Below are 13550 nucleotides of genomic sequence, written 5' to 3'. Positions count from 1 at the left end.
GTTAAATTTTCACAAAATTTGCTTTCCTTATCAAGTCAGATATTTTACAAAAATAAGCGAATTTTTATGTGATAGATGTGAACCAGAGCATGGAAAAACTTCAGCATTAAATTGAGGAGTCTTTTAATGTCATCTGAGCCAATGCAACCCAAAATTCACATTGTGCTGTTTAACTCAATAAGCATGCTGCTTGCATTATTTGGTTAAATAAAATTCATGCAAATAAAATGTGCTTCAATGATATACATTTTAATTATAACCTTTTTCAAACTGAGTTCCTATGCGCATAATTTATCTTATTCTCTGTCGAATAGATAGGTATCATATATAATAAACCAAACCCAGGGGTTCTGAAATATTTTATGAGTTTACTTGTCCACGGAAAAGTTGGACCCACAAATTCACTTGTCCGTACCAAAGAAGTACTTTTCCATACTTTTAAGATAAATCATGGAAAACATCATTACTAATTAAGCAAATAATACAAACATACACTTTTGTTAAGTTCTATTTTTGATTATATACATAGTTAACTAGAAAATACAAGCAAGATGTGCAAACAATAAGAACACGTTTAAGTCACACATGATACCATCTCGGATATTTAATAATCTCAACATGACTAGAAAATTCACTTGAAATAAAATAATCTCCGCTAAATATAAGTATATAATTATCCGTTTATAAAGGAAACCCCTTACAAAGTTTACATTTACACACATCGGTAACGTTTTCAATCCAAGGAAATTCAATTAGCCAAGACTCAACAAATTCTCATTTCCGCTTGGCGTCGTATGCTTTATCATATGCATACTTGGCTTTTCTCTTCTTTTTCGAAGCCGAACTGATTTTATCATTGGTCTGATTAGCGTCATGGCTTGACGTTAAAGTGGTTTTATTTTAAAAAATCGAATGCAGGTCGGTAAAACATGTTTGCGGCCATTTGCAATTTACAAAAAATGTTATCTAATGGGTGATTAGCTGTTGCTATAGACATGCGCTGGTTTATGTACTATAAATGTTACCTTATGCGTGATTGGCTTTTGCTATATACGCGTGGACTTGTTTACTACATTAAATAATTAATATCGGAAAATAACCTACCTCAAGTTAAAAAAGTGTGCTAGTCCGCAGATTATTCATAAGCTATTTATATAAACTTTCGTTTTTTATTTTGAGAAAATATTGAAGTTTGGTTCTCGAAAGAAATTTTACCACGGAAATTTTACTTGTCCCCGGACAAGCCAGCTTTCAAAAACTGCTTGCCCGGAAGGGGAAATAGACGACTCGGACAACTCGGACAGCATATTTCAGAACCCCTGCCAATATACAAAATATTAATCCTTTATGTACCGTAAGATATTCCACATTTACAAAATTTTGCACAAACAGATATTCTTTCCAAGGCCTAATAAAAATATGTCTATTTGATGTGTTACCAGCAAGTGCTGGTCAATAATTATGTTAGGATGCTATATTACAATAAATATGCATGGAGTTTTCTAGATGTTAATATTAACATGCTATGGAACAATTAATAAAAAGTCCAGACAATCACTCGACTTTACCTGTCTTTTTTAACTGGACTTTAGAAATTTCCTGCATAATCCCATCGGTCAACGAATCGCTTTCTCTCCTTCCTGAATTACCCGCCCTTTGTGCAGGTGGAATGCCAGCTGCTATACCAGGGGAAGTGACTCCAGCACCTGGTCCATAAGAGTAATCCCCCTTTGATGGCAATGACTCATCATTTTTCTTCTTCGGAATAGATGTCAATGGTGGTGGAGGTGGGGCGGCTGGCTGCTGATGATGATGTTGTTGCTGATGATGAGATGCAACTGGCTGTTGTTGCTGCTGCTGCTGATATTGCTGCTGCTGAAGATGATGGTGAGAAGATATCATGGCAGGTTGTCCTTGTGGGGGCAATGGAGGAGGCACGTAACCAGAATGAGCAGAATAATGTGGGGCAACAGGGGCAGAAGCAGCAGCAAAGTCCTCCAGCAGTTCGGGGGGTGGGGGAGGCAGGGGGGGTGACTCAGATCGGTTGTCAAGCAAAACATTCCCCACATTTCCCCTAGAATAATTGTCATGCATCATGTGCACGTTATCGTTGCTGTAGGGTACGGATTGGCTCCTCTGAGAGTACCTTTGCGGAAGTTCAGGCAAGCAGGGCCCAGCCTCATAGGACTGTTGCCGTGGTAACACATCCATGGAAGGGGTGGAGCGACGCCCTTGTCGAGGACTGTTGTGGGGGCTGGGAAACCTGGCCTGAAACAGTAACAGTAACAATGACCCAATGGATTAGAAACGGTTTTCACAGTGTCTATAGTCCAACGGAAGACAACCTGGTCTCAAACAGTCTATTGAGCCTACATTGTAGTTCTCGGAAAACTGGGCTTATTTTGTGTGCACTAAGTGTCATCCCAGATTAGCCTGTGCCGTCCACACAGGCTAATCAGGGACGACACTTTCCACCTAAACTGGATCTTCCCCATAAAGAAAATTCCATTAAAAGCAGAAAGTGTTGTCCCTGATTAGCCGGTGCAGACTGCACAGGCTAATCTGGGATGACACTTTCCGAATATGCATTAAGCCCAGTTCTCTCAGAACAGGGCTCAAATGAACTATGGCCTAATAAAAAAAGGTCCTTACTGTATAGGTTCTAAGTAGATTGATAAGCCTCTTAGGCGACAATATTATGATTGCCCTTTGAAAGCCAAAATATCCTATCAGTATCCGCGCAAAGACAACTGATAGTTCAGTGTGCCTTTTTGTTATTATTATGGTCTATATGACAAGGTGACATTGGTGCTTGTTGAAAGAAATGTCATTACATCTGTTGAAGTGATAAGATTCTAAAAGTGAACATATATTGAGAACTACAGTCAATTCCTTTCAAAATCTTAATATAAATCATGTAAATTATAACCTAGTCCTTAGGGAATTGGTTATGTAGACTGCTTATCTATATAATAAAACTGGAGATACTGAGATAATAACACAGTTTGTAACAGTAATTTAACCAGTTTGATTCAGCCCCTCCAAGCCCAGATGTTTTATAAGTAACTGTGCAAATAATGCTAATAAACCCTTCCAGGTTTCTGTAGAAGAAAAGTTCCCATTACCTACTCTGAGTTCTAATTACCTACCTTGTTTGGCTGACCTTGAACCCCATAGGAGACCTCAGCCCCAGGGGGTGGGGGTGGAGGCCGGTGGGGCGGAGGAGTGTGTGGCTGGGGCTGAAACACCGACTCAGTCTTCCCATACTGCATAGCTGGACTTGCAGGATGAACGCTTGCATCGCCATAGGAAAATTTCCCTCCCGTTGTTGGGCTACCATGACTCCCTCTATGACCTTGACCCTGGAAATGTACCGGAGAGTCCTGCAAATGACCTTGACCATTGTGCTGGAGATTGTCACCACCTTGAGGGTAATAGTTGTAATGTGCCTGATTTGAATTCAGGTAATGTTCGTTTGGATCACTGTTAGGCCCAATATGTGTTGTTACTGGTCTGTCTGCGGGTTTAGATTTTGGTGACATCAGTTGACCTGGAGCACCGTAGGAGAAAGGACGACTTGACCCAGGTGACTGAGGGACGTGTCTGGGTGACTGGTTGCCGGGGTGACCAGGATACTGTTGTGATATTTGTTGTTGGTAATACTGTTGTTGTTGTTGCTCGTAATATTGATGAGGGGCCCCATGCTCAACTTCAACATCATCATAAGTGCCTTGTTGCTGCAATGAAATTCACCATATGTTTTGATCAACACTAATTACATGTATTTGTCAATAAAATACAAAGGGGTGATTATTAGGGCATGTCATCACTATTAACATAAAATATCTGATATCAAGTATTTAAATACAATTATATCCAACTGAGTCCTAACTATGTCATCCAGTATTTAAAATGGTAAATTTCATTCAACTGATACCTATATGCAGACCATTTTAATATAATTAGTGTCTTTTCTAGGAAATTCCACCTTCATTTTAAAAAAGAGTTGTTTTTTTTCAGAAATGGGGGGGGGGGGGGGGGAATATCAAATACCATGTTGTTTTTTTCATTTTAGTTTTAATGTTCAATTGGTTTAGTACCTTAAACAATATTACATATTGTCAGGTCAGGGAAATACTATGGTAACTGTTGTTAAATAAAACAGCACTTTCAATAGTATTGCACTAAATTGCCTAAATAACAAAAATGGTTTCACATCGATACATAAGCTTTCCATGACAATGACATAACATTGTACATGCAGCATGATTTTGGCTTTGCTTTTTTTCGAGAAAAAAGATCAACACGAAATGCATGAGCACTATTCATTTGAAGCTAGAAATTGTTAACTTGATAACATTAAATTTTGAAAGCGTTTATTGAATCAAAATGAAATTATACTACCTGGAGAATTAAACAAGAGATGTGTTAGTCAGAAACACAATGCCCCCTATTGCGCCGCTTTGTTTTTTTTGTTGACCTTTGACCTTCAAGGATGACCTTGACCTTGAACTTACACCACTAAAAATGTGCAGCTTCATGAGATACACATGCATGCCAAATATCAAGTTGCTATCTTCAATATTGCAAAAGTTATGGCCAATTTTAAAGTTTTCCGACGGACAGACGCCATATATTAGACATTTGACCTTGAAGGATGACATTGACCTTCACCTTTCACCACTCAAAATGTGTAGCTCCGTGAGATGCACATGCATGCCGAATATCAAGTTGCTATCTTTAATATTGAAAAAGTAATGGCCATTAAAGTTTTCGGACGGACAGACTGACATACTGACTGAAACACTGACGGACAGTTCAACTGCTATGTGCCACCCTACCGGGGACATGTTTACAGTTGTGTGTAATGAATTCAAAGATAATTTGTTAAAACGCTTTATGTGTCCAATAAATGTTTTGACAAAATTACGCATAAAATGCAACATTTTCATGAGGATTGCACTTGGTTGCATTAATCATCAGTTTTCTAAGTAACTCATTATTTCATCGTGGATGTGTACACCATAGGGTCGGATAAGAATGGCATGTATAACAAAGCCAACAAACTGCCACAAAACCACGCATTTATGGCAATTATGTTACAAATACCAGATTTAATGCATGTGCATAAAGTGTAGTCCAAGATTAGCCTGTGCAGTTTGAACAGGCTAATCAGGGACAACACTTTCTGCCTTGAATAGATATTTCTTAAGATGAGAAATACTTCGAATGGAAAATTCCATAAAAGAGGACTGCACAGGCTAATCTGGTACAACACTTAACACACACAATAATTAAGCCCCATTTTCAAAGAGAACAGCTCAAATGTTTACAACAACATGGACTTACACTGGTGCTAAGACACCTACATGGACTGACACTGGTGCTAAGACACCTACATGGACTTACACTGGTGCTAAGACACCTACATGGACTTACACTGGTGCTAAGACACCAACATGGACTTACACTGGTGCTAAGACACCTACATAGACTTACACTGGTGCTAAGACACCTACATGGACTTACACTGGTGCTAAGACACCAACATGGACTTACACTGGTGCTAAGACACCTACATGGACTTACACTGGTGCTAAGACACCTACATGGACTTACACTGGTGCTAAGACACCAACATGGACTTACACTGATGCTAAGACACCAACTTGGACTTACACTGGTGCTAAGACACCTCAATGGACTTACACTGGTGGTAAGACACCTACATGGACTTACACTGGTGCTAAGACACCAACATGGACTTACACTGGTGTTAAGACACCAACATGGACTTACACTGGTGCTAAGACACCAACATGGACTTACACTGGTGCTAAGACACCAACATGGACTTACACTGGTGCTAAGACACCTACATGGACTTACACTGGTGCTAAGACACCTACATGGACTTACACTGGTGCTAAGACACCTACATGGACTTACACTGGTGCTAAGACACCTACATGGACTTACACTGATGCTAAGACACCAACTTGGACTTACACTGGTGCTAAGACACCTACATGGACTTGCACTAGTGGTAAGACACCAATATGGACTTACACTGGTGCTAAGACACCAACATGGACTTACACTGGTGGTAAGACACCAACATGGACATACACTGGTGCTAAGACACCAACATGGACTTACACTGGTGCTAAGACACCAACATGGACTTACACTGGTGCTAAGACACCTACATGGACTTACATTGGTGCTAAGACACCAACATGGACTTACACTGGTGCTATTTAGACACCTACATGGACTTACACTGGTGCTAAGACACCTACATGGACTTCCACTGGTGCTAAGACACCTACATGGACTTACACTGGTGCTAAGACACCTACATGGACTTGCACTGGTGGTAAGACACCAATATGGACTTACACTGGTGCTAAGACACCTACATGGACTTGCACTGGTGGTAAGACACCAACATGGACATACACTGGTGCTAAGACACCAACATGGACTTACACTGGTGCTAAGACACCAACATGGACTTACACTGGTGCTAAGACACCAACATGGACTTACACTGGTGCTATTTAGACACCTACATGGACTTACACTGGTGCTAAGACACCTACATGGACTTACACTGGTGCTAAGACACCTACATGGACTTACACTGGTGCTAAGACACCTACATGGACTTACACTGGTGCTAAGACACCAACATGGACTTACACTGGTGCTAAGACACCTACATGGACTTGCACTGGTGGTAAGACACCAATATGGACTTACACTGGTGCTAAGACACCAACATGGACTTAAACTGGTGGCAAGACACCAACATGGACTTACACTGGTGCTAAGACAGCAACATGGACTTACACTGGTGCTAAGACACCAACATGGACTTACACTGGTGCTAAGACACCTACATGGACTTACACTGGTGCTAAGACACCTACATGGACTTACACTGGTGCTAAGACACCTACATGGACTTACACTGGTGCTAGACACCAACATGGACTTACACTGATGTTAAGACACCTACATGGACTTACACTGGTGCTAAGACACACTGATGTTAAGACACCTACATGGACTTACACTGGTGCTAAGACACCTACATGGACTTACACTGGTGCTAAGACACCAACTTGGACTTACACTGGTGCTAAGACACCAACATGGACTTACACTGGTGTTAAGACACCAACATAGACTTACACTGGTGGCAAGACACCAACATGGACTTACACTGGTGGCAAGACACCAACTTGGACTTACACTGGTGCTAAGACACCAACATGGACTTACACTGGTGCTAAGACACCTACATGGACTTACACTGGTGCTAAGACACCTACATGGACTTACACTGGTGCTAAGACACCAACATGGACTTACACTGATGTTAAGACACCTACATGGACTTACACTGGTGCTAAGACACCTACATGGACTTACACTGGTGCTAAGACACCAACTTGGACTTACACTGGTGCTAAGACACCAACATGGACTTACACTGGTGTTAAGACACCAACATAGACTTACACTGGTGGCAAGACACCAACATGGACTTACACTGGTGGCAAGACACCAACTTGGACTTACACTGGTGCTAAGACACCAACATGGACTTACACTGGTGCTAAGACACCAATATGGACTTACACTGGTGCTAAGACACCAACATGGACTTACACTGGTGTTAAGACACCAACATGGACTTACACTGGTGGAAAGACACCAACATGGACATACACTGGTGCTAAGACACCAACATGGACTTACACTGGTGCTAAGACACCAACATGGACTTACACTGGTGCTATTTAGACACCTACATGGACTTACACTGGTGCTAAGACACCTACATGGACTTACACTGGTGCTAAGACACCTACATGGACTTACACTGGTGCTAAGACACCTACATGGACTTACACTGGTGCTAAGACACCAACATGGACTTACACTGTTGCTAAGACACCTACATGGACTTGCACTGGTGGTAAGACACCAATATGGACTTACACTGGTGCTAAGACACCAACATGGACTTACACTGGTGGCAAGACACCAACATGGACTTACACTGGTGCTAAGACACCAACATGGACTTACACTGGTGCTAAGACACCAACATGGACTTACACTGGTGCTAAGACACCAATATGGACTTACACTGGTGCTAAGACACCTACATGGACTTACACTGGTGCTAAGACACCTACATGGACTTACACTGGTGCTAAGACACCAACATGGACTTACACTGATATTAAGACACCTACATGGACTTACACTGGTGCTAAGACACCTACATGGACTTACACTGGTGCTGAGACACCTACATGGACTTACACTGGTGCTAAGACACCAACTTGGACTTACACTGGTGCTAAGACACCAACATGGACTTACACTGGTGTTAAGACACCAACATAGACTTACACTGGTGGCAAGACACCAACATGGACTTACACTGGTGGCAAGACACCAACTTGGACTTACACTGGTGCTAAGACACCAACATGGACTTACACTGGTGCTAAGACACCAACATGGACTTACACTGGTGGCAAGACACCAACATGGACTTACACTGGTGCTAAGACACCAACATGGACTTACACTGGTGCTAAGACACCAACATGGACTTACACTGGTGCTAAGACAACAACATGGACTTACACTGGTGCTAAGACACCAACATGGACTTACACTGGTGCTAAGACGTGTCTCTGGATTTCTCCTAGGAGGGGGTGGGGCTTGCTTCCTATGATCCACCTGTAATAACATGTACAGACATGCCCACTTTATTCTTATATTATTCACATAATCATGCTTGTATACAATTATACCCTGAAACTGTCTGAATTGAAACAAATGAAGACACGAAGAATATTTCTTGTTGTTAAATGTACAATAACAAAATCATTATAGAACTTTTTTTATAACTAATTCTAAATAGAGCTTTTTATGACAGTGACCAGCTACTTTGACGCTTCTATACAGCCTTGATTCGACAAGTCTATACTGCCTTCTTTTGACACATCTAGACACCTTTGCTTCGACAAGTCTAAATGTATACAAAAACAAGAGCCGTATTTGTGAAACACAATGCCCCCTACTGCACTTTGAAGCCGCATGGCAGCTATTTTAGAAAAAAATGACCTTTGACCTTGAAGGATGACCTTGACCTTTCATCACTCAAAATGTGCAGCTCCATGAGATACACATGCATGCCAAATATCAAGTTGCTATCTTCAATATTGCAAAAGTTATGACCAAGGTTAAAGTTGTGGGACACACACATACAATGACAGACAGACAGGCAAAAAACAATATACTCCTGATCATTCCACCAACCTGATCTGGGTGCATCCCCTGGGTGTACATCTCCCTGGGGCTAGGCGGGGGCCGCGAGGGGTCGAAATGAAGCACATGCTGGTGGGTGGGGGTGGGAGGCAAACTTCGTTGCTGTATATGACCGTTCATGTCGTCTGCTATGGCTGTGCCTTCTACATCGTGATCTGGAATAACATGTTTTGTTAGAGACATTAACAATATGTGCCTTGTTCTGGAAAAAGTGGTCTTAATGCATGTGTGTAAAGTGTCGTCCCAGGTTAGCCTGTGCAGTCCACACAGGCTAATCTTGAACAACACTTTCTGCTTAAACTGGATTCTTATTTAACTCTTTCAGTGCGGGAACCGAATTTTGAAGGCCTGTGCAAACAGTTTGGATCCAGATAAGACGCCACAGAACGTGGCGTCTCATCAGGATCCAAACTGTTTGCTATTCTGATAGTATTCTTTTTAAAAAATCGAAGAAAATGCTAATTAAAGAAATATAGCAGACAACATTTTAGCAGACAACAAATTTCCCAGCATGCAAAGGGTTAAATGAAAAATTTAATAAAAGCAGAAAGTGTCATTCATGATTAGCCTGTGTGGACTGCACAGGCTAATCTGGTTTGACAATGTATGCACTTGCATTTAGCCCAGTTTACCCAGAATAAGGCTGATAATATAACTATCTAAAAACATTTATTAATTTACCAGCTATATATTGTTAAACTGAAACTTTAAAGCAAATACTTGTGTAAAACTGATTTTTTCATACATATTTTGTGTTCGATTTTGTGTTGGTTTGTTAAAGTTGCACTTAGCATGATTTAATTTTTAATTTTATTTTATTTTATTCAATGTTAACATAATTTTGTGTTCTTCACATAACAATTGCAAACAAAAATCCCCATGTCTAATATTAGCTTAGGTGTAACCTAGTAAAGCCTGTAAAACACATTATGCTCCCTACTGGGCTTTGAAGCCACACAGCAGCTATTTTAAAACTTAAAGCGCTGGAGCTGAATTTTAAAGGCCTTTGCAAACAGTTTGGATCCAGATGAGACGCCACAGAACGTGGCCTCTCATCTGGATCCAAACTGTTTGCTATTCTGATAGTATTCTTTGAAAAAAAATGAAGAAAATGCTTATTTTATAAATTCAGCAGACGACATTTTAGCAGAAGACAAATTACCCAGCATGCAAAGGGTTAAAACTAATTGAAAAGTGTCCAAGGCCTGTTACTTTGTAAAAAATCTATTGACTGGAACCAAACGTGAACTTGATCTGTAGGTCATGTAGGTAGACTCACACACCAAAATTAAGGTCAGTCTCTGAGAGTTTTTGGGTAAACAGTCTGTAAATAACTTCCCCAAAACACAATCAACCAGAAAAAAACTTCAACTTGATCTGTAACTTATGCAGGTAGACTCGCATACCAGAAATCAAGTAAATATATCAAAGCCTTTCGCAAAAAAGGAAGAGCATTATTTAAAGACAATTCCTTAGTCCAAGGCCCATAACATAGTCAAAAATCAATGGGCCCCAATGAAACTCAATATTGTTCTGTAAGTCATGTAGACTCTCACACCAAAAACAGGTAAATATTTGCAAGCAATTGCAAAAAAGTAGGCAAAACTGTTATTCTAGAGAAAATGTCTAAGTTTAAGGCCCATAAATTAATGGACCTGAATAAAACTTGACCTTGATCTGTAACTCATTAAGGCAGACTTTCATAGGGATTTGTCCCTTTGCCCCCTATGTTGTGACTAATATTAAAACTTTCTAATTTTATCAATAATGATTATAAAAGCTTATTGCATATTTCCAATTTTCTCAATAATGCTTATAAAGCTTATTGCATAACTTTACAGTTTCACAGCTGATTGTGGATCCATGTACAAAGACATTTGTAATAAGCAGTTACTTGAACTAAGAAACCTGTTATAATGCATTCTTACTGATATAAGATTACTGGTTGTTATTAACAAGTTTGTCTCATAGCCTTTGTCATTGTATTGGTACAACATTCCATGCAAATCAACAAACATTTTCATGATGCAATATGTATTACTTATTTATCAAGGTTTCTTTATAATAGTGTTGTTTATTGTGGATTTGATTTGACAACAAATGTTTTCTGTATTGGTTTTCTATAACCACCTGGTAACGCCAATTATGCAACAAATTCCTAGGTTACACCAAACTAGTATAAAAAGGAAATGCAGACCTTCATCTGTACTGCATTCCTTCTTTGTAAATAAATGGTGTTTTTCTATTTGGCGTTGCAGGTAAGAAACTGATTGTACTACATTATATTTGATTCAATTTGTTTTACTTCAAGTTTCAAATACTTAACTGTTTTATGGTAATATAATTATTTATTCAGAATTTTTGTCAGTTTCAATGATAAGTCAGTTATGAATTTAAATGCAATAGAATTAAGTCTGTTAATTTATATCAGTTTAATAATTATGTTTGTTACAGTTTAAGTCAATTCATATTTACTTTCAAAGCGAGTGGCTCTATAGACTTAAGTTCCCTATGTAATCGTGTATTAGTGATTTTAAGTAATTTGTGTATTGTATTTGTATATTTGACTGCATTCCTTCTTTGTAAATAAATGGTGTTTTTCTATTTGGCGTTGCAGTCCGGCTTCCTCCTAAACCTCTCACAGAAAAAGTTAAACTACATCAAGGAGTCGTTACATCAAAATTATTCGAATTCAATATTCAATTTTCAAAAGACAATTCAATGAGCAAATCGTATTCCAAATAACTGAATAATATATAAACAAAACGCTTATAAACAAAACACTTCTTAACAACTTATCTTGACAACAAACTCACAACAAAAGTTGTCAAAACTGGTGGGAATACTACAAGATCCCTGAATTCTTCATGCTGAGGAGGCCGACTGCTCCAGGACCCTACTTGCACAGATCGACCCCAATCCAGGACAGTTCAGGGGAGACCACCCCAAACCAGGACCGGTCAGAGGAAACGAACCAGACCCAGGACCCATCAGAGGAAACAACCCCAACCCAGGACCAATCAGAGGATACCACCCCCACCGTTGACCCGTCAGAGGAGTCTACCACCACCCAGGACTCAACCAGCCTCAGAAGACAGTGCCCACTGCAGAAGTCAACCCAAGCTTCTCCTGACATCAGACGTGCAGGACCCATGGAATTCGCAGGTAGGCCCTTTTCTGTTGATAGTGTTGGTAGATTTGACCCCAAGAAGGATGACGCAAGGGCTTGGTTAGAAAGATATATTTACATTGGTGGTATTTCAAAAACTTCCCCAAGCCAATTGGCACAATGTTTTGGGTTATTTTTAACATTGGGGTCTGCATTTGATTGGTTCATTAGTCTCTCTGAGGACATTAAAGAAGATTTTGAATTGTTAAAAACTCAGTTTTTAAGGAGATTTTCTCAAAAAGTTGATTTAATACAAACAACTTCATCCAAATAACAATAGGTACTAGACAGCTTAAAGCATTAGTTGACTCAGGTGCGAATTTGTCATGCATTAGCAAATCCCTCTTGAAAAAAATCCGACCGGATATCAAACACCTCAATGCAAGTGACCATTTATGGGTTGTAGGTGTCAGTGGCAAAATGATCAAAGTTAAGGGCACAATTATATTAGACATTAAAATAGGAGAAGATTCATTTTCACATAAATTCTATGTCTTTGACCACATTCATCAGGCTTTCATACTTGGAATGGATTTTCTAACAAAAAATAAGTGTGTTCTGGACTTTGAGAGTTTACAGTTCAAAGCAAATCAAACCAAAAGATCAATAAACATGATTTCCACTCCTAAGGTTGGGTTAGCAAGGCTACAGAATAGTTTGACCATAGAGGCATGCTCTCAGGTGTGTGTGCCAATTAAATGTTCAAAGTTTAAAACTGGTGAGGTTGTTTTGGTCGAAGCTGTCAATTCCCTAATGTCAAAAAGCATTGCTTTAGGTAGGGTTGTTGTAAAGCCGACTAATGGCAAGAGTTCATGTTTGCTAATGAATCCCTTACCTTGTGATGTGCATCTTAAAGCAAATACTGTGATTGGAAAACTCATTCCTGTCCATGAGGACTCAATTAGAAAATTAAATGATGATGATGATGACAGTTACTTGAACTAAGAAACCTGTTATAATGCATTCTTACTGATATAAGATTACTGGTTGTTATTAACAAGTTTGTCTCATAGCCTTTGTC

At 39.6% G+C, this 13550-nt stretch overlaps 2 protein-coding genes across 2 annotated transcripts in view; one reads left to right on the top strand and one right to left on the bottom strand.

Moving 5' to 3' along the window:
- Positions 1-13550, top strand: part of LOC127833219 (uncharacterized) — a 1273891-nt gene that overhangs the window by 611230 nt on the left and 649111 nt on the right. The window lies entirely within an intron of this gene.
- LOC127833218 (unconventional myosin-XVI-like) overlaps positions 1-13550 on the bottom strand; it is a 179130-nt gene that overhangs the window by 54352 nt on the left and 111228 nt on the right. Inside the window, exons 33-36 of the mRNA XM_052358375.1 lie at positions 9352-9515; positions 8704-8769; positions 3150-3737; positions 1569-2268 (exon numbers count right to left, since the gene is read on the bottom strand). Coding sequence (XP_052214335.1) covers positions 1569-2268; positions 3150-3737; positions 8704-8769; positions 9352-9515 — 1518 coding nt within the window. The remainder of the gene's footprint in view (positions 1-1568; positions 2269-3149; positions 3738-8703; positions 8770-9351; positions 9516-13550) is intronic.

This window comes from Dreissena polymorpha, chromosome 6 (assembly GCF_020536995.1).
Source record: "Dreissena polymorpha isolate Duluth1 chromosome 6, UMN_Dpol_1.0, whole genome shotgun sequence".
Lineage (NCBI taxonomy): Eukaryota > Metazoa > Mollusca > Bivalvia > Myida > Dreissenidae > Dreissena > Dreissena polymorpha.
The sequence above is the reverse complement of the archived record's forward strand: the minus strand, read 5'-3'. Positions and strand labels throughout refer to the sequence as shown.